Source organism: Amphibalanus amphitrite, unplaced genomic scaffold, assembly GCF_019059575.1.
Source record: "Amphibalanus amphitrite isolate SeventyFive unplaced genomic scaffold, NRLGWU_Aamphi_draft 000203F_arrow, whole genome shotgun sequence".
In the NCBI taxonomy this organism is placed as follows: domain Eukaryota; kingdom Metazoa; phylum Arthropoda; class Thecostraca; order Balanomorpha; family Balanidae; genus Amphibalanus; species Amphibalanus amphitrite.
This window is the reverse complement of record NW_024881698.1, coordinates 299,263-327,162: the sequence shown is the minus strand read 5'-3', so window position 1 is coordinate 327,162 and position 27,900 is coordinate 299,263. Positions and strand designations below refer to the sequence as shown.

The window sequence follows — 27,900 nt, the reverse complement described above, 5'->3', positions numbered from 1 at the left end:
AAGGTGAAAGTCTAAGGTCACCAGTCTGAGGAACATTGGTTGCATTTCAGTGCCTTGAGACTTCAAGCGTCTTGTCGAGAGTTTATTGAATATTTTCCCAAGATATCGCATTATAACCACTGACAAACAAAACAAAAGCTTATGGTACAAAAAAATTGAAGTTTGGGTCGGATTTTTGAAAGTGTAGTTATAAGAGGAGATTGAGAGAAGAGAACAGCATTTGAATTTTTGTAAAAAAAGCATAATCCATACTGGATTTTCAAAGTAAGTGTTCTTTGTGTCACCCGGGTGTCGTCTTGAGAGAAACTGATCCTAAATGCTTACTGCAGCTGCGCTGCAATTGTCACAACTGCGTTATGGCTAGTATTTCAAGCCCATTTTATAGCCTTTTTATGTTTGAATATGATCCTAGCAGTGTGTATCAAAAATATGTTTATTATATGCATAGTTTGTACTATTTTTTTCATTTTCCTGTGGCCTGGGACCAGGACACCTGATTGATAACCAGAATGTCTACGAACCACCAGCCTCGGCCTGTGTGTCATGAGCCCTCTGCTGACTTCTTTCTAGCATTAAAGAATGCAGGATATGCCAAATAATGGCAGGTTACTAACGAGTGCTTGGGCTGCACCCTTCTCATGCTGAAAACCCTCCCAGTGGATTGTTAAAGGGACTATCCCACCTTTACCATGGGGTTTGAGTTGAGATAGCCAAGTTTGCGGCGAGGTTCAGAAACCACTATCTATCTAGGTTGCAACCCCCGCGGCCTCTTGGTGTTGAAGAAATTCGTTCCCTTCATTTGAAAATGGGCCTTGTACAAGGCCCTATCTTCAACATGGAGCGACCGTTAGTGTGACGTCACCTCGTATAGTCATTCTGATTTAAATGGGTTTGTTCGTTGAAAAATCGCTTAAAACTTGGTCTGAACTTTGTTGTGGTGCCTACAGAGTAAAAAGAATCAGCTTTATGACAGCAATGTGGCCTGGGGAAGGAGGTAATTTTGGGCTGTGACGTCACATATTTGAAAGTTTGTGTTTGGAATATGGGAAGCCTAAGACGTTTAATGAAAAATAAATGCCAGAACCGTGTTCCTGGTCATCCAATCTATAAAGTCGGGCACAATTTAACTGGTTTTAACAACATTTTAGAAGGTGGGATAGTCCCTTTAAACCCTCGCTTGCAGAGGGTGGGGCGCCAGTCTGCAAAGTATGGCAATTTCGACGAGATCTTGTTGGTGCGGGCTTGTTAAGGTCTGCCTGGCTACACTATGTGTTTTCTGCGTGTGTTTTCTGCGAGTTTGCATGATTTGCATAATATTGTTCTAGAAAGAAATGACATTACGTTTTGTTATATTTTTTTCCGTATAAACTTTTAATTATTTTTAAAATTAAAAGTTCTAATAACTTATAAATAGATATTAAAGAAGTTATATTAGTAATAACTTTCTAGAACGATATTACGCAAAACACGCAAACTCGCAAAAAACACACGCTGAAAACGCATAGTGTAGCCAGGCATTTAGGCTGGTGTGGATTTGGTGCAGTGTGGTGCGGATTTGGCTTAGTGACAGAAATGACAGTCCAGACGAGATAGATGAGGCCAGAGGCATGTAAAAAAACATTGTTAAAGCTTCGACATCACTTAATTCAGTGTGCTCTAGGGTCTAAATGAGTGTGAGGTGGTCAGAACGGCCTGCCATCAATCACGTGGGACGTGGGTCGCCCCCAAGTTCGCACTCTGCACTGTTGTAACACGAAATGCACCGGCCGCACCGCTCAACTCCGTGAGGCGCAGGCGGTAGAGTGAGAGAGATGAGCACGGCCGATGAGAGGGATTAAAGATTAACCCTCGCCCGCACATGCCATTTTCCCATCCTAGAACGCACATGGGGGGGGGGGGTTGCCACCCCCCCCGCGCCATTTCGTTCCTGTTGGAGATAGAGCTTAGCAGTAAAGACCAAAAAGATTCTTTGGGAAGAGACGAATCCAATGATACCCAGTTTTACCTTCTCAGGTCAGTCATTGACCTTCCAGGTCAGGTCAAACTAAAAAATGTTGCTGTTTTGGGTCACCGTTGGATATCAAGTGCGCTGCTTATCAAATACCGATGACGATGCTGTTTTCTGGTGCCAAGCCAGCTAGAACCTCTTTTTCACACTATCCGACCAGAATTTTGCTGCTGAGGTCATTTCAGGTCAAGTTAGGTTAAGGTCAATTATATGTGCTTGTATGTCTGTGTGTGTCTGTGTGTATACTGATGTGTGCACCGATTGTTTTTGGGTCCATATCACATGAAATCATGATCTGAGAAGCTTTTACCAAAAATGCAGTCAAAAAACTTCACGAAAAGTAAATTCAGCTTGCCTAAAACGCAATTATCTTAGATGACCTAGGTTGACCTTGACCCTGACCTTGACCCCTGTACATCGTCGAACAACATGTTCCATGATAGGTGGGAGGTAAGACTGGCAAAAAAGGCCGAAATCAGGGTGTCAAAAGCTCACAAGGCCCATGGCAAACGCAAGATGTTGAGAATTGGCCATTTGGGTCATGACATGACCTGAAAAACAAGGTCATATCTCCGAAACCAAAAATCACAGAAACTTGAAATTTTCAGTGGACATCAAGAAAGGATAGACGAGCAGCTATACGAAAAATCAGCCTTCTAGCTCTAAAAATGTTGAGTGCAGAGCAGAAAGACTGCCTGGGGGGGGGGGGTGGCAACCACCCCCCCCCATGTGCGGGCGAGGGTTAATACGGCCGATGGGAGTGTCAGAAAATCACCACCTAGCCGCTTCAAGTAGTCAAATGTGAACTATTTATCGGGTATAGTCGACTACAGAATGATGTTCCACTTTTCACAGGCAATTATTTGCCTGGAGTGGTAGGCTGTGCCGCATCACACGGACTGAGTTCACAAATTATAGCTTTGTCCCGATGCTCACAATCGACACGCTTAATTGCGTGATAAACGGCACAACTTACCGCTCCTTCTTAGCTTCTGAGGAGTGGAACATCATTGGTCATTCTGTAGTCGACTATACCTACGTGCGACGCAGCCAATAGGTTACATTGAAAGAAGCTGAGTTTGTTGCATTCTGCACCCTGCAGCATTCGTGAACGAGTTGCGCTCGGCTCATGTGTTGGCGTTGTCGTTCGGTGGTAGGTACTGCGAGCTGCGCATGGCTGATAGCAGGCCTTGAGGACCACCACTTTGCCGCGGCTAAGTTGTCAAATCCGCTGTGAATCACTTGCCTGTCAGATTTTTTGTTCGATGCAGCTAATGACCTAACGAGAGATGCCGAAATTGCATGCATGCAATGGGCCCACTTTTTGCCATTCATATTTCTATTTTTGTAACTGGGACCTTCACAATATGTCAAGCCGTTTAGCTAAATGGCAGTGTCGACACCAGAGTCGACACCGGCAGTAGGGTAACCATGGTACATCGCACAATAATCACCCTGGATGAATCGCCAAGGGGCATAGGCGGCGGAACGGGGAGGGCACCGTGCCCCCTTTGATTTTGGCATTTTAACCCTCGCCCGTATAGGGGGGGGGCGAACGGACCCCCCTCGGTTTTCGCGGATAACTCGCGTAAAAAGCGGCCGATCGCGACGAAACTTTCAGCAGGTACCCTCGCGTTAATCAATTCTACACCTACCCTGAAATTTTCATGACCCTGACCTTAATGACCTTTGACCTGTGACCTACTTTTCGAGACCATGTTTGGCCGGAATCGCGATTCAGTGGCCGGGGGCGGGTACCGGATAGGGTGCATCAGGGGCGTCGCCACGGATTTTTGAGTGGGGGGGGGGGGGGGGGTCGGGTTTCCAGTCTTCGTCTTGATGGGTAGGGGTGTTTTCGGTATATCTTATTGTACATCACTGTTGCATCGTGCACAGAAATCAAGCACAGATCACCTGAGGTCAGGTCACAATGTCATGTCAAGTTCAGTTTTAATGCCTCTAAAAACTGCAATCTTGTCATTGGCTATACCTAGATTATCTCCTATAAGTCTGAAATTTGTTGTAATGAATGGAATTATAAGTGCCAACAGTTCATTGAATCTGGGATTTTACATCTGAGAAGTGAAGTCAGGTCAAATATGTGACCTCACCAATCATGATAAGATATGGGGAAAAAGCACGAATGCCCTCTGCCTTGAACGAATATGCTAAAAACGCTAGATACTGTTGTAGCCATGGCACCTCTGCTCATTTTAAAGACAAGGTGCAGCTAATGACCAGTGGTGACTCGAATGGTCAGTCATTAGGTCATCAAAGGTCTCTAACACATTTTCGACAACAACTTTTGATTGAGACGCTGTAGAGCGATGACAGCACCAGGGATTGTGTTCAGCTCAGCACCACAGATCGACCCATACGCAGCAGGTTCTTTTCCGGTCAGGACATGACCTTTACCTGATTTCAAGTTTTCTAGTTGAGTTTTTAAGTTCAAACTTCAAATTGTAAGCCATGCGACGTGTTTCGACGAAACCAACACGATGGTGATAACATGAATATCATATACAATACACATTCACTGAATCATAGGTTGTTACAGAACAAATATTGCGGCAAAATCCGTCCGTTTAGCTGTTTGGCCTCTGGGGCATTCCACGATAGATCGTACCACTTTTTTCCAATTTGACACCCTCATCTCTCGAATTTTAACGATAATTGGTCTAAGGGGTAATCAGGGGCTCTGAATCCTCCTGTGACAACTTCAGGCTAATCCGATGAGTAGTTTTTGCGTTATAATGTATAACATGTTTTGGATCTTGCGTTGCAGCGCCAAGTTTGGCGGGCTGTAACTCTAAGACGGATAATCCAAATGCCAAATGCTATACGGCATTGAACTTGCATTGAAACAAAGAATAATATGCATTTTTAAAATTTTGAAATATAAACTATTTTTGATATATAACACATCGAGTTTCCTTTCATTTGCACTTTTATGTCTTTGGGACCAAATTTTTTTGAATTTTTATTTACTTAAAAACATTTTTGGATCATTATTATGTAGTATGCAAAAAATTAGGAAGGTGTTCTTTCTATAAATGTACTTATTTTGCGTCACCGTAATGGTCTCGAATTGTGATTTCGGGAGAGAGCCTACAAATGGCGTGGTAAAGCTGCCTACTGTTAACGCCAGACCCCTTGAGACCCTAATTTTTCGCGATTACTTTTAAATGCGTGAAGGAATTTCAACCAAGCTCAGGACATGGCCGTTTCAAGACAGGCCGAAACTTTTACAATTTAGATATTTTATCGCCATTTCAATATTTCAGGCACTTGTCATTGACTCGTAATGTTAACTGTTTTTCCATCCTGGATAGAGGCTTTCTACGTCATATGACATTAGGCTCCGCCCACGACTGCGGCATTGACCCGTGCCCATCAGCGACCTCTGTACAAACGACACCCCTGCCATCTGTGAAGGACTATGAATTTCGCTGACGCTTCACGTGCTATGAGTCAATTGCAGCAGACGGTCAAGTAAATGTTAGGCTCTTGTTGACTCTTGTATATAGGACCAAGAGGACCATCACTCCTCAACCTACTACTCAGTCGTGCTTCGAACAAACGTTAACGATTCCTAACAAATACGATTTTCGATGTAGGGTATCTGTTTGAAATACGAGCGAGCCGTATGATGTGAAGCTCAGGCAATTACATAACTTATTATTGCGTTGTTCGATGGTTGCATAGCGATGTACAAATCGGCAGCTACTTGGTTACATCCGACATCCCATTATCGCATTATCTGCAACGCCATAGGCTTTAAATACAGGTGAATATTTCCTAACCTTATGTCAGTTATATGCCATCTGCCCGTCATATGCAGCTTATATAAAAAAAAAATATCAGCGAACATATCAGCATTGTAGAAGCAATGCGCATTGAGCATTTATGACTCCTTAGTCATCATGTCGCTCTCTGGGCACTGTCAGCCAAGACGCTACGCACAACTCCGCCGGCTTTCGGCACCGCTCGACCGTCGCCCGTCCCCGCTCCCCGCCACAGCGAGAGTGACCGCGCGCCGGCCCGAAACCGCCGCAGGCCAAGACCACAGAGGCGGGGCTTAGCTGTGACGTCATAACGTATCACAGACTGACTGGTGATAGCCTCTACACACCGGATGAAAATCTTGCTCGAAATTTAACATTACGAGTCAATGACAAGTGCCTGAAATATTGAAATGGCGATAAAATATCTAAATTGTAAAAGTTTCGGCCTGTCTTGAAACGGCCATGTCCTGAGCTTGGTTGAAATTCCTTCACGCATTTAAAAGTAATCGCGAAAAATTAGGGTCTCAAGGGGTCTGGCGTTAACAGTAGTGACATCACTGGTTACTGAAAGTTCAATTGAAGTCATTTTTGCCTCACGTTTGCATTGTTGACCTTGCGTGACGTCATTCGTACGTCACTAGGGTCATAAGAGTTTTTCGTCAATAACTCTCGATCAAATTGAGCTAGAGAGACGGGAAAGCTACCAATGGACTCGGGAAGACCTTGCGAATCGAATGATGTGCAATATGATCTCATACACCCAGCTTCGTGGCCTGACCCGACTGTTAATCATCTCTGTGGCGGCGCTGTTTGTCCAGCGCCGCGCTGGTTGGCTTTGCCGCGGACTCGGGGCGGTCACGTGATGCCCGGGGGCTGGCTGCCGGCTGGGCCGCCCGGTCGGGGAGCGGAGCCAAATACACGGCAGTGTGCTGACCCGAGGTCAGCGACTTAAGCTGACCTCACCAAAACAAACAGTATAGGGTAAGGTGCCTAATTAGCGACCCTTTCCGATTTGCGACCTACCCCCCCCCCCCCTACAGAAAAACTGGCAGGAGAAAACGGGGTAAAAACATCGTCAAAAGGTCAGCCATACTTTGGTTATCAAATTAAATTATTTTCCGGTCGTCGATGTTTCTGGTGGGACGTTTCAGGTGAGTTTAAATAAAAATGACGAGTTTCTTATCCAAAACGTGTGTATTAGGGCCCTCTCTGACGAAAAGCGATGCACATTAGGATGATGCACCTTCTTTATTCTTAATCGACATTCCTTTTTTAATTGATAGCCGTTTTCCCATAGTGAATCGCTCAACTGTGCACAGCATGGCGGTTAAAAATGTGTCGCAACTCATATTTCCTATTTGCGCCTGACATGGTCGCAAATAGCTCAAGAAGGGAAAGAAAGGGGAAAAGAGAGAAATGAAAATGAGGTGTTGGTGAAGCTTGCAATGTGTGGCAGGGGATGCCAAATGTCGTCACCGACTGCAGGGGTGCCGAATTCAGCGAGGACCTCGAATATCATACAAGATAGCCCGCAAAATTTGGGTTTCCGCCTTCTTTTCGCCTTCGGTGCATCACGTGATCAGTTTTTACTTACGTAAATGTGTTGGATAAACGTTCCTGTTCGAGTGATTGAGTGCTTTGCGTATAGGCTACCTTTTTTGAGATCATATTTCATCTTTTCAGGCGTCGCATTTTTTGCCATTTTCAATATGGGGAAACCCATAGACTTATTAGCGACCCTCCCCGGTCGCTAATCGGGAAGAGTTCCCTATTAGCGTTTTTTGCAATGGTTTGCCAAAATGCTCACTACAAATAAGTTAGTGAATATTGGGGCAGAAAATGACTATATTTTAATGGAAAAATGAACGATCTCTCCGAAAATCAAGCCAGTAACACAGTGGCACCTACAGAGCGTGAGCAATGACGGTTCAAATTAAGTGGGTCGCTAATTAGGCACCTTACCCTACCATTCGACGTGCCAGAGCTAGGCAAACACAAATATGCTAATATCGGGGCTCTGCGACTATTTGTTGCGAAGTTATCTACCAAAAACCGGACCCGTAATTTGGGTCACTTGAAATGACCTCAGGGGTCACCAATGAACCCGAGACCTTAAAATGTGGTATCATTCGATGCATCTTGTAACGGCGCACATGCTTGTTTTTTCCGCAAGGTTCTAGCCCCATTAGAGGCGAAACGGCGAGCTGGGGTCGTACCGACCCCCGGAAACCCATTTTGTATGCATTAAAATGAGGAACTTATAGAAAGAACACCTTTCTAATTTTTTGCATGTCGATTTTAAATGACCTGAACTTTATTTTGAAGAAATAAAAATGGCAAAAATTTTGGTCCCAAGAGCCGTTATAGACAATTTAAAATAATATTACGACTTTTTTCAATATGTTAAGCTTTTCTTTCCAATTTTAAAAAAGCTGTATTAATCTTTGATTCATCGTTAGTTCAAAGCTGTTTACTGTTTGTTGCTTGCTTAGCTCGTTTTTGAGTTATAGCTCATCAAACTCACCCTTACAATCTGAAGTTTAGAAAATATTATGCAATGTAGCTCAAAAAGTTTTCATCTGAGAAGTCTGAAAATTTGACAGGTGTTTTTGGAGCCTATGATTACCCCTAGTACCAATTTTCATTCAAATCTGAGAGATGAGGGTGACGGGCCTGGTACGATCTATCGTGGAATGCCCCCTCTGTGGTACACAAGCCATAGACCCGAAGTCATATCTGAGGCGAAGTTGGCGAAAGAGCTTTAAAAAAGCTATCGAATACGATTTCTGTGTCGCTGTAGCTCTTATTCGTTTTTTTACGGGTCGCTAAAGTAAAACGTTTAGGTACCAACGTAACGCTAAGGTATGCTTACGGCCCCTGATCGAGGTGCCGGCGGTAGAGCTTCGCGGAAAAGCGAGGATGCTGCCCGTGATGAGAGAAAGCCCAATTTCAAGGTCTTGGCCGGGTCATCATAGGTCAACGCCCAGAAGTAGGAAAAATCTGACCCGCTAGAACTTTGTGAGCCGTAACTGTTATCGGGGTCCCACTCCCCAGTACGAGTTCGGTGTTAGTTTTGACGACTCCATGCATTTGGGGTAGATTGGGTCGGGTCAGGTCAGATCGACCAGCAGGCTTCCTGCCGGCCATCTAGAGTGGGTGACAACCACCAACGATAGCTTCGTAATATGTAACATAACCACCATTTATCAAAGCTTCTTCTTATGTTCAAACCGGCGCTAAGCTCGAAATCAGTTCCAAAAACTACACTTGTAAGTGGAAGCAAATAAATCAAAAAGTGAACCAAGGTCATCTATATTCGAATAAGGGCTAATAAATTTTCAGAGTAGGTGTAAAATTGATTAACTCGAGGTCGCTGGAAGTTTCGTTGCAATAGTGTCCTTTTTGCGCGTCTTATTGGGAAAGCCCGAGAGGGGTCCATCATCTGAACCCATTCCCCCTATGCAGGCAGGTCCGAGGGTAGTCAGGGCTGAGGCTAGTTAGGTACAGGTCTCGCGGGTTTTAGCGGTAGGTTTTGCACTTATAAAATTTAGTGTACTTCAGGCTATATCTTCGTCGTCTTAAGCTTTTAAGTGTTGAAGATGCGATCGACTTGTTGGTTCACAAGCCGGCTATGCTCGTGTAAAATGGCTCCATCGTAGATCGATTAGTTTCTGAGATATAACCGGAAATGTAAAAGTACAAAACCTACCGCTTAATCTCGCGAGAACCGTACCTCGTAGTTACTGATAGGTCATCCGAGGAATCGACTGCAGCCATTATTTTGACAAATCAGACGAACGGTTGGGTCAGTTTTGGCGCGCTCACTCCTTTGAGGGATAAAAGGGACTAGAATAGTGGCTACTTTAAAATATTGTCATGCTGATGTTCCACGCCCACAGCTTATTGACCTATAAGCAATAGGGACTAGGGAGCTCTTGAAGCGATTCTGAATCTGACGTTGTATTTGTTGATGTTGCTGACGCCAACTTCACAGGCATGATAGCTCAAAAAAAGTATGCTCAGCATCGCCAAAAGTGGGGGGTCGACCCCTCCCCCGGTTCTCACGAGTGGGGGGGTCGCGACCCCCCCCCCCCCCCGACCCGACCCCCCCCCCGTTGGCGACGCCCCTGCGTCTTGCATTTGCGTGACATTCTTTTTGTGAACTAGTTTTGTAGTGCGTATTTCTCGTTTCGTTTCCATACTACTCAAACGGCAGGCTTGTGGCTCACAAGTCATGTTAATAATTGGGGTCAGTGCGGCTTTCAACTGGTCACTTACGTGGGTTCGGTGCGGATTTTTCGTACTCTCAGCCGGCTTTGGTGCGGAGTTTCCGGCTCTGTTTGAAGAATTGGTGCGGATTTTCAACTTGGGCCGGTGCGCCTTGTCGACCTCCGAGCCATACTTTGCAGACTGGGTGGCCCAGGGTGGGGTGTGGGCTTTAGGAAGAGGGGACCTGCCGCCCGACTACCGACTACCGAGGGCACTTATTTGGAGATCGCAACACAAATTTTGGCACTTTTTATAATCTTATTTTGCATTCTTGAAGCTGGTGTAGGCAGTAGGCACCAATGACCACTGTAGTCCGGGCGCCCAAAAACCCCAATTCGTAATCGGTATCCTCTTAGCAGACGTCGCCCTTGCTGCCATATCTAGTTATGTAGCTGTGTGGTACCAAAAGTTATAGTATGAATACAATGGTTTTATTCAACTAACTTCGACTGATGAGTGTGTACCTGAGGATGAAACAGAAACAACAAATATTAGTGCGAGCACCACATTCGACAGTAATGGGCGGTTTATCACATTTTCCCCCGCTGTGTGAAAGACATGAGTAGGCAGAAATCGAAAAGCCATATAACGAACAACAGGCTAATGAACCGTTGCAGATACTTTTTGTCGCGGGGTTCCGGCAGCTCTTGAAGTGGACGCAGTCGTTCGGGGTTCGGTCTCAGCTGGCCTCGCTGGATTGAATACCCGAGGATATTCACCGTCTCCAGGCCGATCTTGCACTTGCTTCTGTTCAGCGTGAGGTGGAGCGCATCAGCAACCTCTCAGAGGCGCCGGAGGTTCTCATCGTGCTCTTCCCTCGTCTGGCCGCAGATGTTCAGGTCGTCCAGATAAGCTCCTTTAGGTTGTTGGCCGCGATGATGTCATTCATGACGCGCTGGAAGGCGGCTGTGCCGTTTGTCACCTCCATGGGGATTCGCTTGAATTGGTACAGCTTTCTTGCCGCTTGGAACGCTGTGAAGGGTCCCTCAGATGCGTCGATCTCGATTTGGTAGTAGGCGCTGAAGAGGTCGAGGACGCTGAAGAAGCTGTTTTCCCGACCTTGTTGACGAGTTCGCCGATGTTCGGCAGAGGATACGCGTCCAGTTCAGTAAATCTGTTGATAGTTTTAGAGCAGTCAACGACCATCCTTTTCTTCTTGTTCTCCGTGTGTGTGACGACAACTTGGGCACGCCAGGGTGAGCGACTTGGCTCGATGACGCCCTCGTTTAGCAGACGCTGAACTTCGTTCTCGATGAACTTCTCGTCCACGTGGCTGAAGTGTCGCGCTCTGGTCGCGATGTGTTCGCGATGTGATGGCAGTCGGGAGTGAGGTTGCTGAAGAGCCTCGGGGATGCCGCCTGACTGACTTTCATCTGCGCGAGATTGGAGATATTGTGCTCGTGTTCGTCGCCATCGAGCTCCAGGCAGGGTTACACCCTCGTGTCTTCGGAGGAACGGCATGCCGAGGATGACGTCCGTGCAGAGATCGGGGAGGATGGACAGTTCGACCTCCTGGTACTCCCGATCGCCAACGGTCACGGTTGACACGCAGTATCCTCGCACCTGTGTTGAGAGACTGGATGATGCCACGGAGACTTAAGACGATCGTGGCAGCACTCTCATGCCGAGTGCGGGGACGAGCTTTGCGCTGATGAAGTTGTCTGAGCTCCCCAGGTGTCAATGAGAGCTGTAACCTGACGCCCGTTGACTCTCGCGCTCACTGTTGCTGGCGCGTGAGTAGCGGCGGCAGAGTTTGAGGCTGCGAGCGTGGGCGAGGACTCCGGCTGGTGAGGTTCTTCGGGGGTAGAACTCGTACTCTCCTGTACGGCCGACGCGTTAGCCACTTCCGACTTGGAGCGGCACACCTTCTGCCAATGTCCGGATTTGCCGCACTTCCCACAGGTTGAGTTTCTTGCAGGACAGGCTGCTCATGGGTGGCGTTTTAGTCCGCAGAAGAAACACGGAGGTTGCGAGGCTGCGGCTACGGAAGCGTGTGCAGTTGGAGATGCGGCGGAGGCTGGACCGGATCGACCCGTACCGTTGGGGACACGTAGGATTCCGCGTTTCGTGCGGCTTGCTTCAGTGACCGCGCTTGTTGGACCGCTTGGTCTAGGGTCAGAGCTTGGTTTTTCCAGTAGTCTGGTTCTCATACTAGCGTTTCTCAGGCTCCTGATAAAGGCATCGCGGACGAATGCCGCGCGATGCTCTATGGCTGTGACGGCGGCGAAGTTACAGTCACCCTCCAGGCTGTTCAAAGCTAGAGGGAACTCGTCGATGTTTTCTTCTGGCTTTTGGTGCCTCGTTGACAGCAGGTGCCGCGCATAGATTTCGTTTGGCGTCTTTAAATATGCAGGGCCGAGTTGCTTCAAGGCTGCATTGTACGTCTGACAGTCTTGAATCACGTCCACGGCTTCTGGTCCGATATGGAGAAAGAGTAGCTCGAGCTTGTCCGGATTGTGACATTCGATAGTCGTCAAGAAGTACTTAAATCCTCGGAGCCAGTGCTTCCATTTCTTGTGAGCTTGAGGATCGTTTGGAGGGACGTCGAACTTGTCTGGTCTGGCAATCCTCTCCATGTCTTGTCATGAATTTAGTTGAATAAATTGTGGTACCAAAAGTTAGGTATAGTATGAATACAATGGTTTTATTCAACTAAATTCGACTGACATGAGTGTGTACCTGAGGACGAAACAGAAACAACGAATATTAGTGAGAGCACCACATTCGACAGTATTGGGGCGGTTTATCACAGTAGGTTATAAGTTGTAGGTTGTAGGCTGTGGGTTGTACTTTGTAGGTTGGTAGGTTTTAGGTAGGGTTAGGTCAGGTTAGATTATGTTTAGTTTTATCAATTCATATATGTTTGTTGCATATTTGTTATATATTCAGCCGGTCCCGTAGCTCAGTCGGTAGAGCGTCGGACTCCGCGTGGTGAGAGCACACGTTCCTGGTTACAATAGTCCGGGTTCGAAGCGCGACGGGGCTCGATGTTTATGAGCCTCCTGGCGGGTATGGTTGCGGTTGGTGGCAGACCGTAGCCAGTCGAAGTCAGTGAGGGGACCGGCCGTGCGCGGCTTTGTGCGTACGCTAAACTACGGACTCTAAAATTCTGCCATAGACAAGGAATTGCGCGATCGGAAGGTAGAGGGCAGGGCCAACGCAACAAGCTTCGGTTAGCGGGGGCTCTGTCCTTGTGATTGTGAATCCCTCCATTCAAAAGGTTCGGACCAAATTTATTTAAAAAAAAGAATTTAACTGTGAAAAGACAATTGCGGCGCACGTGAGACGTAGATATGGCAGCAAGGGCGACGTCTGCTAAGAGAGTATTATGGATTGGGTATTCCTGGATAGGGGCCGGGGCACTGCCGATTTTCCGACCACCCCCGACGGCGAGGGCATAGGCGCCATTTAGCATTGCGTGCTATAGGCGGAGCGTGTCTAATGGTTCTGTATGTGATAGTGACTAAATGGAGCCATAATAATTTCATGACTCTGACCCAAATGACCTTATGACATGACTCTGACCCCAAATGACATGTGGCCTTTTTCTTGAGATCATGTTTGGCCGGAATTCCAGTTTGGCGTAGTCAGCTCACATCAGCGTGTTTGCAGTCTTTCGTGGTTTTAAATGTTCAAACATGTAAAATGATGTTGGTTCCATGCTTTACTTTTATGGTGGGTGTCAAGGTCACGTGAAGCCTGAAGATGCAGTCAGGTCATTGACCTTTGATGACCTTATTTCTGCACTTTTTTGAGTTATGCATGTTTTAAGCTAGTTTTTGGAGCTGATTTTGAATTTTAAATTGAGCAGCCATTTGAAGATTGCTCAATTTAAAATTCAAAATCAGCTCCAAAAACTTGCCTAAAGGGACAGTATCACCATTTTGATGAAATTTGACATTGCATAGGCCCCACCTTTCTGGTCCGGGAACTGAAGACCGATCCTCGAAGCTCCACACCGTTATCCCGCTATCGCCACTCAAAGTACGAAAGGTGTACTACACTTTGAATCGTGCTTCACTATCTTCACTGTTTAAATGTTTGCGCCGTTTTGAATTGACCGCCAGTAATAAAACTTTTACCCTGGTCATTTCATCAAATTTTATAAAGCCAAAACGTTTTTCGCACTTATTCATCACCGTTAAATTCATTAAATAGTCGTAGACAATTTCCGCTGTTTCCTTCGGATTCTAGCGGCTCAACAAAGGAATTCCTCCAGCTTGAATCACAATCTCCCTCCAATGTATGACTTATATGTATGATGCTGCCTTTCCCTAACGACAACTTAATCAGAAGAGCGGCCGCGTAAGCGTAGCGTCAATAATGTATTATCTGCGCCAGTCCTGTAGTAATTTCGCAGGCTTCCAAAGTGGCGGCCATGCTTGTAGTGGTGGTTCGCTCATGAAAATGACTCGCTCATGAAAAAATATTTTTCACCGAGTTCGGTCCTCAAACTATGTTTTTCTGATTCAGAAAAATCAGAAATGCTAGTAAAAAAAAATCAGCTCCATACATGGATTTTTTTTTCGATGATACTGTCCCTTTAACCCTCGCCCGTATTGGTGTTTTTCCAGCCGCGAACGTATAAGGGGGGGGGGGGGGTCCGTTGGACCCCCCCTTGCCGTTTCGCCCCTGATCGAGCTAGAGCTTCGCGGAAAAAACGAGCGTGTTGCCCGTGACGAGAGAAAGCCGATGATACCCAATTTTAAGGTCCTAGGTCATTGGTTGACCTTGCAGGTCAGGTCAATGACCCAAAAGTCGGGAAAATCGGGACCTGTTAGAACGTCGTAAAGTGTGGCTGCTATGGGGTTTTTCGGGGTGCTGATCACGAATATCATGTTAGTTTTGATCACAGATGATGTCTTCATGCATTTAGGCCAGGTCGGGTCAGGTCAGGTCAGGTCAACCAGTAAGGGTATTCGTAGTAGGTGGCAACCGCCTCTAACAGCTTCGTAACATGTTACGAAGGCACCAAAACTACTTCGTAAATGTTTATATGGTTGCTAAATTCGAATTCAGTTCCAAAAACTGGTCTAGAAACATGAAAAACTCGAAAAAGTGAACCGAGGTCATCAAAGGTCAATGACCTGACTTGACCTTCAGGTGACCTTGACACCCACCCTAATGCATGGGGGCAACATCATATCACATGTTTGAACGCTTGCATAGGCGTAGGAACGTTTTTGAAAGTGGGGGGGCCAGGGTCCCAGAGGTCCAAAACCTAACCTACCCCCAAAATCCGATTTCTCCTCGGATTTCGGCCACTTTGTTTTCGCAAACATGCTCAGAGGTAAAAAAAAATCGAGACAAAAAAAAAAGAAAAAAATGGTTGAAATTTCAGGGAGTCTCCCGTCCATAAACTCAAACTGATGGACGCGTTCCCCTGTCCTCCGCAGCCGTTGGCACCCATGCAAATTCCAGAGGCATCCAGCAACTTTTTCATTACGAGCAAGCGTGAAACGTGCAAAGCGAGTCTTTTCAATATAACTATAAAAATCAGCATGAACGGCCCAGCTAGGCTCAGCCAGGCCTATAACGTTTTTAAGAGGTTTTATATCAGCGACCACTGCAACTGGGCTGATTGACTATCACTTATCAGAGGCCGGTGTGGGACTTTTAGACGGTCTGGGCCTTCAGAGGCCAGTTTAACCCTCCACGGCCCGGTCCTATAGGTTTTCTACATACGCGCTGGCCGAGGGGGCGGGGGGCGGGTACGACCCCCCTCGCCGTTTCGCCCCAGGTGGAGCTAGCGCGTCGCGGTAAAACGAGCGTGTGCGCCGTTACGAGACGCAGAGATCGATACCCGATTTTATGGTCCTGGGTCAACCGGTGACCTCTGACACCGTTCCGTGCTTCTATCCTCAGGATACTGAAATCCTTCTCCTCCACACCGCAACCCCCTCCGGGCTGGACAGGCAACTTTATCTCATGCGGGCTGCTCCCTTGGAGCGGCACCGCTGCTCCCGAGGGAGCGCACCCCGTAGCCGGGTGCAGTGAGTGCCTTGGGGCTGGGTGGCCTGTCCTCTGGACGGGCTCAGCCCCGGCGACTCACTAGGGTGCCTGCCCAGACCAATGTCTCCCCCTATATCCTATCATCCTTCCGGCTCTGAAATGGTCTCATTGGACCGAAAGGGCCTAACCCAACAAAACAAACAAAAACCGGTGACCTCTGAGGTCAGGTCAAGTGCCTCAAGGCACGGTTCCGTTTTTGGTGAATAACTTCGCAAAAAATGGCCGCAAAGCCGCGATTTTGCTAGCATCGTGTTCGCCTCTCTCAGGCGCGTCGAATGATATACTTTTTGTTTGGGTGAGGTAAACTTAGGGTGTTGACCTCGGGTCACGGTCAGGTCGGCGTCCCCAGGTCACGAAATTGGTCGAAGGAGGTCATGTCGCATATCATTCGATTCGGCAGGTCTTCTTAAGTCCATAGGTGGCTTTCCCGACTCGCTAGCTCAATTTGATCGGTACCTAGTTATTGACGAAAAACTAATAAGACCCTTATAACTTCATAAATGACGTCGCGCAAGGTCAACACTGCAAAAGTGACGCATCGAACCTTGCAAGGAGTGCATGAAATCACGATTCGGTGTGCTTGAGATAGTTGGAGATCAATCGTTCCCGGCGCCAGAAAAAGTTTCCAGTTTATCCCCATTGACATCACCTAATGGTGAGGTCACGAAAATGACCTGACCTCATATGAACTTTAGGAAAAATCCGAGATATACATTATACAAGTTGAGAGACTCCTATTGGATACTAGGTCCTCCAAGGTTCATTTCCCTGTGAAATCTCCCCTGGCAGTGAGGGCGTTGCGAAGTTGCGACATCTGAAGACCGTGCAGAGGTTCACTTATGACCACATGGGTCAGTGACCTGATCTGACCCGAAAATGCGGTTGGTGTCAAAAGATCCCGTTTGATTCAAAGGTCAGGTATGCCAAGCTTCAGCTCTCTATCGCCGGCGTGTTCGGAGCTATCGCGAAAAAAAAACTACGGAGGGGCGGCACCCGCCCCCCCCCCGGCCGGCGAGGGTTAAGGCCCTCAGAGACTAGTACAGGGCCTGCAAAGGGCAGGATGAGACCTTAAGATGCCGACTTGGGCCATCAGAGGCTAATGTGGGTCCTTACAGGCCAGTATGGGCCCTCAGAGGTCAGTGTGGGACCCTAAAATGCCGGCATGGGCCGGTGTTGGACCCCAGAGGCCAGCAGAAGACCCTCAAAAACCAAGATGGGCCTCAGAGGCCAGCATCGGGTCTTCAGAATCCAGTGCAAGGCCCTCAGAGACTAATGCGTGTCCTTACAGGCCAGCATGGGCCCTTAGAGGTCAGTGTGGGGCCGTAACAGACCGGCATGGGCGGGACTTGGAACCTAGAGACCAGCGGAGGGCCCTCATAGGCCAAGGTGGGCCCTCAGAGGCCGATGCGGACCCTTGGAGACCGGCATCGGAACTCCGGAATCCAGTGCGGGGCCCTTAGAGGTCAATGTGGGACCCTAAAATACCGGCATGGGCCGGTGTTGGAACCCAGAGACCAGCAGAAGGCCCTCAAAAACCAAGATGGGCCTCAGAGGCCGGCATCAGGTCTTCAGAATCCCGTACAAGGCCTCATAGGCTAATGTGGGTCCTTACAGGTCAGCATGGGCCCTTAGAGGTCAGTGTGGGGCCCTAAAAGACCGGCATGGGCCGGCGTTGGACCCCTCAGGCCAAGGTGGACCCTCAGAGGCCGATGCGGACCCTTAGAGGCCGGCATCGGGTCTTCAGAATTCAGTGCGGGGCCCTCAAAGGCACCTAAGGGCTAGTCTTGGGACCCCAGAGACAGAAATGAGGCCACCAGAGGCCGGTGTGAGGCCCTCAGACGCCGGCTGGGCCCTTGAGGCCGGTTTAGGGGCCCTCAAATGAGGTCAATGTGGGCTCTCAGCGGTCAATGTGGTCGCTTGACCGCCACTGAAGGGCCCTCCGAGATCAGTGTAGGACCCTCAAAGACTGGTTTGGGAGCTGTTAATAGCTAACGTGGGATTCTTGAGTCTCGTGACAATCAATAAGGGCCAGAGCCCCATACGCCCATGGGGGCCCATTCAGAGGCGGATCCAGCTCAGAGGTTTGGGGGGGGGCAAACCATAAAAATTTATCGATTCTTTCCATGCATCGTCCATAGGCGTAATGTTAAAATCATGCCGTTTGGGGGGGGGGCAAATGCCCATTTTGCCCCCCCCCCCTGGATCCGCCACTGGGCCCATTGGTTGTTTGGGGGGGGCAAATGATATGATGGCCCCCTGATTAGCCTTTGGAGGGGGGAAGGGCATGGCCCTGATCCCCTCTGCGACCGCCACTGCACTGAAAGTGGAAGGGGGAGGGGCAGAAACAGACATTGCTGGCCCCCAGCCTGTTTGAACCGAGGCTGAGGCACGGTCACCCTGGCCCCCAGCTAGAACGCCTTTGACGAACTATGCCGACCCCAAGCAGATAAGGTCAAGCGTTGGTCGTTTGTATACGCATTCTCCTGCACCGTGCTAGTATTGTCTTAGTATTGCCTATACCTTTTTAGTGCTCGCTGTCCCGCGCCTCGTATTCAACAAAATGCTGTCACCAGGACTCACAGTCTTGTCTCTGATATGGTTTCCTTCATTGAGTGAAGGAAATTGCGGTCAATAACGCTGTAGAAACAAAAAGGAATCCTCATTAAAGGGCAAGCTGAATAGTTGTCAAGTTACCGGGTGGTAGGTTAGGTACAGACAGACACTTAAGTCAGCAAAAAGTGGGGGGGCCAGTTAACATTGCTGGCCCCCCCACCTCCGAAAGTGGGGGGGCCATGGCCCCCCCCCCCCCCGGCCCCCCCCTGTTCCTACGCCTATGAACGCTTGAAACCACGAAAAGACTGCAAACGCGCGGCTAATGCGAGCCGACATACGCCGAATCGCGATTCCGGCCAAACATGGTCTCGAAAAGTAGGTCACAGGTCAAAGGTCATTTGGGTCAGGGTCATGAAATTTTCAGGGTAGGTGTAAAATTGATGAACGCGAGGGTACTGAAAGTTTCGTCGCGATCGGCCGATTTTTACGCGAGTTATTTGCGAAAAAACCATGGGGGTCCGTTCGACCCCCCCCCCTATACGGGCGAGGGTTAAAACATGCATAACTCAAAAAAGTGAAACAAGGTCATCAAAGGTCAATGACCTGACTGCATCTTCAGGCTTCACGATGAAGTATTTTGGTGCCTTCATAATGTCAGTGGTGGTTGACATCTACTCTATTATAGGTATGTATATTACCTACCTGACGAGTGACAGGACAGTTACTGGTTGACTTGACCTGACCTGACCCGACCTGGCCTAAATGCATAAAAACATGAGCTGTGATCAAAACTAACATGAAATTCTTGATACAAAAAAAAAACATCAACTTCACCAGGTATATGAAGTTCTGACAGGTCCCGCTTTTCCTGACTTTTGACCTGACCTGGAAGGTCAGCCAATGACCTAGGCCAATGGGATATCATCGGCTTCACGCTCGTGTTAGTCCGCGAAGCTCTAGCTTGATCAGGGGCCGAACGGCAAAAAGAGGTTCCAACGCACCCTCCCCCCTCCCCCTCCGTTCGCGGCTGGCAAAATGGGCACGTGCGAGGGTTAAAGTTCTTTGTCATTGGGCGAGGTGTGTATTTCATGGCGAAGTGTACTGCCCAAATGTGTGGAATATCGGAACCTGCTGTAACTTTGGAACTTGGAAGCTATAGGTACTTTATGGCCGGACGTGATCTCGAGAAAGAGTTCAGAAGTCGACGGTTGTTTGAGTCATCATGAAATGTTTTGGGCATCTAAACATTGATCAGCTCGACTTCGAGGGTACCGTTTTGTCGTGTTCCATCGCTTTTTTGTGAGCTGTTCACGAAAAAACACATGCTCGGTGCTCCTCCTAAAAATATGGTGCTCACAGCCTCGCATGCATTGCATAACCTTCATCTCCCATTACCGTCATTTTGCCTCAGACAATATTTTTATGTTAGACATGCTGTGAGTCTAAGTTAATTGTGCCATGGCGGCTGCTGACTTGATAATTTCTCTTCTGATCATCGTTCCATCGTTCCTGCAGCTCTCAAATGGACTCCCACGGAAGAGAACTTCTCCAGAAGGTTAAGAAGGATGTGAGGTCTGTGCTTATCACAGAATCAGGAGGCATGCCCCTCGAAAAATTTTTGAAGGTGTATAGGTGAGGAACTTGTTTTGTTAGCTTCTTGGAAATATGTCGTGTTTTGGAGATATTCATTTTTCTACCTTGCCAGCCTTAATGGCTCGCTTAAGCTAGAACTTCATGCTGTGTCCCTTCATCGTACCTAACACTTGTTCTATTCCCGTCAAGCATGATGAACGTAAATGCAGCGAGGTCATTTTGCATTTACCGGTCACTATTAAGTAGGTACAACATACAGTGAGTGCTAAAACGTATTCACGCCACTTGCTGCCGCTTGAACTTTGACTGGTGCATTTTGTGATCCTGTTGGGACTGACCGGGCCTGTCCGTCTGTGGTTTTCGTCAATAGCTGACCCGGGCTGTCCGTGCTGTGTGCTGACCGGCCCGTCCGTGCTGTGTGCTGACCCGGGCTGTCCGTGCTGTGTGCTGACCGGCCCGTCCGTGCTGTGTGCTGACCCGGGCCGTCCGTGCTGTGTGCTGACCCGGGCTGTCCGTGCTGTGTGCTGACCGGGCGCCGTCGGTGTGCTAACCGTCCGTATGCGCCGTCGGTGTGCAGGGAGCTGACCAACACGTCGATCCCGTACCGGCGACTGGGCTTCTACTCGCCGGAGGAGCTGCTGCTCGACGCCACCGACGTGTGCCGCTGCGAGCGGCTGCCCGGCGGACAGCTGCACCTCCGGCCCGTCTGCGACTCGTCCACTCAACACGTCCTCAAAATGGTGGAGCGCAGCCGGCGGCCCAAGACGAGCGGCGGTCGGCGGCGCGGCGCGGCCGGCCCGCGGCCGGCCGGCCCGCCGCCCGAGTCGGAGTCGCCGTGGCGGCCGGCCGGCGGCTCTGTGCCCGTCGAGGCGCGCGAGTCCATCCTCCGGCTGGTCGCCGAGCACCCACAGGCGAGTTCGACAGCTGGAGACTGGTCGGGCCGCCTCCCCCGGCCGCCGCTGGCAGGTGCAGCCGGGCGGTGGAGCGCGGACGTCCATCAAATGGTGCACTTTGTCGTATGGGCGATATGCAGCTGTTGTCCACGAGACATGACTTGTCTTCGTTCGTTTCATTGTAGCGATTCTTTGATTTGAATTGGCTATGCTTCAGGACACCATTGATGGATTTTCTCAAAAAGTCATTCAGAAGAAAGTATGATTTTAGCATGTTAGTTCACGGCGGTGACGGTGACATGACATTGTTAATTTGCACAGGGAATATACTTGGACGAATTCAATCAGAAACACCTGGCAATGGTCGGGCACGCTATCGCCTACATCACCCTGGGCTTCTTCTCGCTGAAGGGCCTGATGGAGTCGATACCGGAGCTGGTCCGACTCAAGGAGACTCCCACCGGCGACAAGGTGTTCCCGATCCCGGCGCCAGGTGAGACCGGGTGAGGGGACCAGTCTACTGACACAGCAGCTGACTGATCGCAGCACCCAGTCCACTGACTGATCACACGCCCAGTCCGCTGACTGATCACACGCCCGCTGACTGACACCCAGTCCGCTGACTGATCGCAGCACCCAGGCCACTGACCGATCGCAGTCTGCTGCGGCCATATTGCTCCGAACGCATGGAGGCGCTTTAAGAGGACCGTAACACGGGGTAAATGTGCTTCATTGTTTGGATGTAGCTGTGATTGTGCATAGTTATTTATCAAACTTACACCAACTTCCGGGTTCGTGGCAAAAGTTTTTTTTATACCGCATCTGTTAGTATTGTGTCGCACTATTTTAGAGACGTCAGCTGTTTCTCAAACACTGCTGTTTGAGCCGCCGTTTCGGCGGGCTGTGACCCACTACTCTGCTGTGTTCGCAGGCGCTGGCTCCTCAGCGACCCCCTCCAGTGCAGCTGAAGCCCAGGACGCGTCGCCAGCCACTGCCTTCCTATCCTGTGAGTACAGTGCTGTTCCCCCGTCCAAACCTATCTGGACGACTCGACAGGTGCAAAAAAGCAGTACTGCGCTTTAAACTACTGCTTTCTCCCGTCTGTACATTTGTCATGTCAGTACTTTAAATGGCGGGCGCAGCCCAATTCAGCCACTCAGTACACAGCGCATGCTCACGTGATGCGCTCAGTACACAGCGCGTACCACGCACGCATGCTCGCAACCCGCGTTCGGTCCGATTCATACACTTATCATTGGCTAGGAGCAAAGCTGTCCGTTAATGATGGAGTTTTGGCGACAAATGTGTATCCATTTTCATCCATTTAGTATTTTGAAATATGCTCTTATTTGGCGAATATATAATATCACAGAGACGGTGGCACGAATCCATGGCGCCCGCTCCACCTGATCCTTGACACGTGAATGTCGTAATTTTCAGTCGAGGATTCTGTTCGCGGCTTCTCGGAGGAGCTGGTGAAGGTGATTTCCGCACAGAGCGAGTGCGTCAAGGTGTCCGACGTTCCCAACTTGTACTACGTGAGTACCTGCCGTGTGGCCCTGCCAGTGCTAGTGCTGTCAGTGCTGCCACTGGCAGCAGCCAGTGCTGAGTCATGGGTGCCCGATGGGTAGGGAGTGGTGGAACATCAATCTGCCCCCGAGTGTACCTAGGTATGTGCGCTGGCGCGTCGTGACATGGTGTCGAACTCGGGACTTGGGACTCGGGAACCACAGTCGCTGTTGTGAGTAGTATACGCGAGCTCGGGTTTCCACGAGCTGCGGCTGCGGTGTGAATGGAGGGACGCGCCCCGTGTGTCGGCAGCGCGAGTTTGGCCGCGGCCTCGACTACCAGCAGCAGGGCTTCACCAGCCTGCTGGAGGCACTGGCCTCGCTCGGCGCGCCCTTCCACCTGGAGAAGCGCGACGACGACTGGCACGTCAGTGTGAGGAGGCCGGGCGGGCGGCGGGCCCGCGCGGCCACCGGCGCCCAGGGGCCTGCAGCTGCCGGCGACACGGGCCGACTGCACTCGCCCAGATCAGGTCAGTCGGTGTAGGCGCGGCTGATAGGGCACCCCGGCCAAACACTTTGGAGGGTCGCCGGACGCTTCAGAGGACCTCTTTATTCGTGGTCCTCATTGTTTAACGCGTAGTTCTAACTAAGCTGTTTGTTTCTCGCGTACGTTCACTAACCCGCAATGGTCTCATTTGATTTCAATTTTTACTTTTAGCCAGTTAGTAAAGTTGGGAATTTTGATGATTAGTTGCTTCTTAGCTGTTCATGTTCTGTTGGAGAACGAACTTTTTTACTTTTTTTGACGGCATTAAAATGTTATTCAGGAAAGCTGACTTCAGTCATTCTGCACTTGGTTCCATCAAATCACCATTGTCTGGTCGGTGCCTCAGATGCGGCTGGGGTCGTCCCGTCGGCGGCGGGCGGGGACGCCGCGCGCTCGCCCGTGCCGCCGGCGCGGTTCGCCATTCAGCAGCTCGTCTGGCTGGAGGAGGGCCGCCAGGTGGCCACCGAGACCGGCTACCCGCTGCTCGAGGTGGTCGTCACGCACGTGAGTTACACGCCCGGTACTCCCACCATAGTAAACCGGCTACCCGCTGCTCGAGGTGGTCGTCACGCACGTGAGTTACATCTCCGGTACTCCCATCGCATTATAAGATTCGGGTTGTTTATATATTTCTTAGTGTTTTTACACGAGCAAGACATTATACATGGAAAATATAGGCTGCTTCATTCTGGTGCTTCATTGGAAGCTGTCTCTGGATGTGCGCTTAGTGCGCCGAGACGTATCTTCAACCTACGTATTTCCGAATATCGGTGCGTATTGCAATCATTGCCCAATCATTGTTTTGGATCGGTGTTGATTTGAGTGTCGTTTTGTGCGCAGGCCCGCTCTCCGGGTGAGTTTTTCTTCCGTCTGGGCAGCAGCGGCGCAGAGCTGGTGCGCCTGGAGGCCGCCCTGGCCGCTGTGTACGGCGGACAGCACCGGGCGCCGGCCATGCGGCACTGGACGGCCGGCCGGCCGCTGGCCGCCCGCACCCACGCCGGCTGGAGGCGCGCCGTCCTGCTCGGCCGCGCTGCCGAACAAGTGAAGGTGAGCGGCGGACCGGTGGACAGTAACGCCGGTAGCTCTAGGCTGGTGGTTGTTTGGTGAAGTGGAAGGATTGGGGTGGGTAGGGAACTGAGAAAATATGGGTGGCATACGTCCTATGTAATATCCAGCTGCAGTGACGGAGTGCACTGCGTATTTCGTTGGTGTTTTTGTTCGTTCACTCAGTGGTTCTGAGTGCACTGTGCGTCTCCCACTGGCAGGTGTATCTAGTGGACACGGGCGCGCGGCTGCTGCTGTCGCTGGAAGCCGTCCGACCCCTGGACGACCAGTTCCTGAAACTGCCGGCGCTGGCGCACGAGGTGAGAGAACCTCTGCAAAAACAAAACTGCACTGCAAACATGCGTTTGTGCAATGGAATGGACTTCTGTGTAAAATGTCCGAAACTATTGCGTCTGTCGCTGCTCGCGACGCTATTGCTCTGCGCCGTTCGCAGGGGTCTGCCGTTATTTGTTTTGCGCGGTTGGCAGGGGTCTGTTATGAGTTGTTCTGCGTCGTTGGCAGGGGTCTCTGGCGCGGGTAGCGCCGCCCCTGGGTCTGTTATAATCTGCTCTATGTACACCGTTGGCAGGGGTCTCTGGCGCGGGTGGCGCCGCCCCTGGGTCTGTTATAATCTGCTCTGCGCCGTTGGCAGGGGTCTCTGGCGCGGGTGGCGCCGCCGCTGGGTCTGTTATAATCTGCTCTGCGCCGTTGGCAGGGGTCTCTGGCGCGGGTGGCGCCGCCGCTGGGTCTGTTATAATCTGCTCTGCGCCGTTGGCAGGGGTCTCTGGCGCGGGTGGCGCCGCCCCTGGGTGTGTTATAGTCTGCTCTATGTACGTACACCGTTGGCAGGGGTCTCTGGCGCGGGTGGCGCCGCCGCTGGGTCTGTTATAATCTGCTCTATGTACGTACACCGTTGGCAGGGGTCTCTGGCGCGGGTGGCGCCGCCCCACGGCATCTGGTCGCGGCCGGCGCAGACCGTCTTCGATAAGCTGGTGCGCGGCGGCGTGCCTCTGATGGCCACCGTCCTGCAGCAGTCCCAGGTGAGGCGCCGCCGATCACTCCACAGAGTACTATCTCTATACCTATCGGTTCTGTCCGCTCCGTCCGTACGTCAGCGCGCTGCTGCCGTGTACTGTGTACTGTGTATTGGGTATTGCGTTTGTACTGTGTACTATGTAGTGTATACTGGCACTGTACCGGCTCTGTCCGCTCCGTACTCAGTACGTCAGCGCGCTGCTGCTGTGTACTGTGTGGTGTGTACTGGGTATAACAGTGTCGCTGTACCGGTTCTGTTCGCTCCGTACTCAGTACGTCAGCGCGCTGCTGCTGTGCGACACCCGCGGTGAGACGGACGTCCACGTCGGCGACGAGCTGGTGTCGGCCGGCGCGGCGGTGGTTCAGCCGCAGCACGACTGGCCGCCGGCGACGCTGCGCACCCCCGACTCGCGGCTGCTGAGCGACCTCTACGCGGCGCTGGGCGCGCCCGACGACCACCGCCGGCCGGCCGTCAACGGGGAGGTGCGGACGCCGCCCGAGGGCGCCGAGCTCCTGTCTCCGACCAGGTCAGTGGCGCCGCCGCCGTCTGTGGCTGTCCGCGTGGCCGGCATTACACGGTGCGTCCAGCGGGCGGCCCGTATTATAGAGTTGCGGAGCAAATTTAGTATGGTATATGTTCACAGTTCTTGTAATTGCAAGTCATTTCCCTCCTAAGCACTGTGCATTTTTGGCACGAATTTCGGTTTGTTGTATTCTGAGTTTTGTATTTATTATGGATGTCAAATTACGAAAGGATAAACTGTGTGTTGCAGCCGGCAGCTGCCGGAGGCTGATCACCGCGACACCGGCCTGGTCGACCGGATCAACGCGCTGAAAATCCAGTGGTACGTGCTCATTACCTTTTCGATGGCACACGAATAGAGGGTGCTGAATCAATGCTCCTGAGAACCGATGGATCGTCGGCCAGGGTTCGCGCCTAGCCGTGTCTTATAAGCAGACATGAATCGTCAGTTCGTATGTTTATTTCCCGTTTTTCGTTTTTTTTTCCCACAAGCACGTTAAAGTGCATCAGAACGCCTGTAGGCGTGAGGCTAAGAATGTCCTTTGCTAAGAATGGCCCGTTTATGCAGCGTTTGACGGCCCTGCGCTGTGCTCCACAGTTACGACGCCCACAAGCAGTTCGAGGGTGCGCCGGCGGGCCCTCGGCGCGCGGCGCTCAGAGCGCGCCACCTGCGCCTGGAGGCCGAGCTGCAGCGGCTGCAGGCATCGCGATAAGTCCGCAGACCTCAGCGAGGCGCGCGATAAGTCCCGCAGACCTCCGTGAGACCCGCGATAAGTCCCGCAGACCTCAATGAGGCACGTGATAAGTCCCGCAGACCTCCGTGAGACCCGCGATAAGTCCCGCAGACCTCAGTGAGGCACGTGATAAGTCCCGCAGACCTCCGTGAGACCCGCGATAAGTCCCGCAGACCTCAGCTCGCGATAAGTCCCGCAGACCTCAACTCGCGATAAGTCCCACGGACCTCCGTGAGACCCGCGATAAGTCCCGCAGACCCCAGTGAGACCCACGGCGGGCGCGGGTCTCACTTTATTGTACCTGTACCTCGCATTGTACCTGGTGCCGGGGAGCGGGGCGCAGTCCCGGTCCCGGCAGCGCGCGCAGATAGGTGTTGCTTTGCATGACTCCTCCGAGTACGTTATTCGGAGCGGCTGTGACTGCTATTCCAGAGTGTTAGGTAAATGTAATAAATTAATTCTCACAGTTGCCTGCTTTTGTGTCATTTCACCTATTAAAGGGACCCTCCCACCTTCAAAAAGTTAATGAATTGGTATGAAAGTGATGTCGCTCGGTTCAGAAAGAGCGAAAACGAATATCTACCAATTCTCATCGAAAAATATTCACCGGTTTTCAAGATATTAGACTTTTATTTTTGTTTACTTTTTGGGATCTCCACTGTTCCTAGCGACTTTATTTGAAAGTGCGGGACTTGTTGCGCGCAAAGCAGCATATACCACCGCGTGCTACCAAACGTTTTAGTAAAAGATTTAAAATCGTTAGATCTGCGCTGACGTCCCACATTCAGCGGGGGCATTCTAATGCATTAGCCCCTCTGAATCCAAGACGTGCCGCATTTTTGAAATTAGATATTTTCGATTTGAGGTATTTCTCGATCTTGTGATTGCTCAAACCGGTAAGTGCAAGTCAGGGACCCAATTTTGGCTATCTATTCTCAACTCAAAACTAATGTTAAGGTGGGATAGTCACAACCCGCGCCGGGCCGGTGCTCCGTTACTTTCGCGCCGGGCCGGGGGGAACACCCCCCATCTAACGCGGCTCCTGGGCCACGTAGCGATACGCGGAAGGCGGCGTTCGAAAGTGCGTCAAAAATAATTACGGAAACACTTCGGTCATTTGACAGAGGTCATCAAAGGTCAAATGTAGTCCATTTCAACAGTTTTGGAAACTAACTCGGGAACCAATAGAGTTGCAGCGCCGCGGAAAAGCGCATTCGATAGCCCTTTTACAGACCTTTCTGAAGATTGTTCTCAGATTTGACCTCAGGTCAACGGCTTAGCTTCCAGAGGGCAAAAACTAAAAATAGCAGTTTTCACGAAAATGTTTTTTCGTCAATAACTTTTGACTCAAGAGAGCCACGACCTTACTTTTGGCAGCATCGTGTTCCTCTCGTCG

The 27,900-nt window shown here is 50.4% G+C and overlaps 1 protein-coding gene across 1 annotated transcript; it reads left to right on the top strand.

Moving 5' to 3' along the window:
* The first annotated feature begins 133 nt into the window (after window positions 1-133).
* LOC122384914 (tudor domain-containing protein 5-like) lies at window positions 134-26,973 on the top strand. The gene is made up of 14 exons (XM_043372742.1): window positions 134-264; window positions 20,143-20,259; window positions 20,798-21,131; window positions 21,435-21,606; window positions 22,045-22,119; window positions 22,554-22,651; window positions 22,935-23,151; window positions 23,515-23,672; window positions 24,009-24,215; window positions 24,434-24,532; window positions 25,133-25,252; window positions 25,521-25,774; window positions 26,021-26,092; window positions 26,369-26,973. The coding sequence occupies exons 2-14, from the start codon at window positions 20,150-20,152 to the stop codon at window positions 26,481-26,483; spliced, it is 2,031 nt and encodes a 676-aa protein (XP_043228677.1). The 5' UTR covers window positions 134-264; window positions 20,143-20,149; the 3' UTR covers window positions 26,484-26,973.
* The last annotated feature ends 927 nt before the right edge of the window (window positions 26,974-27,900 follow it).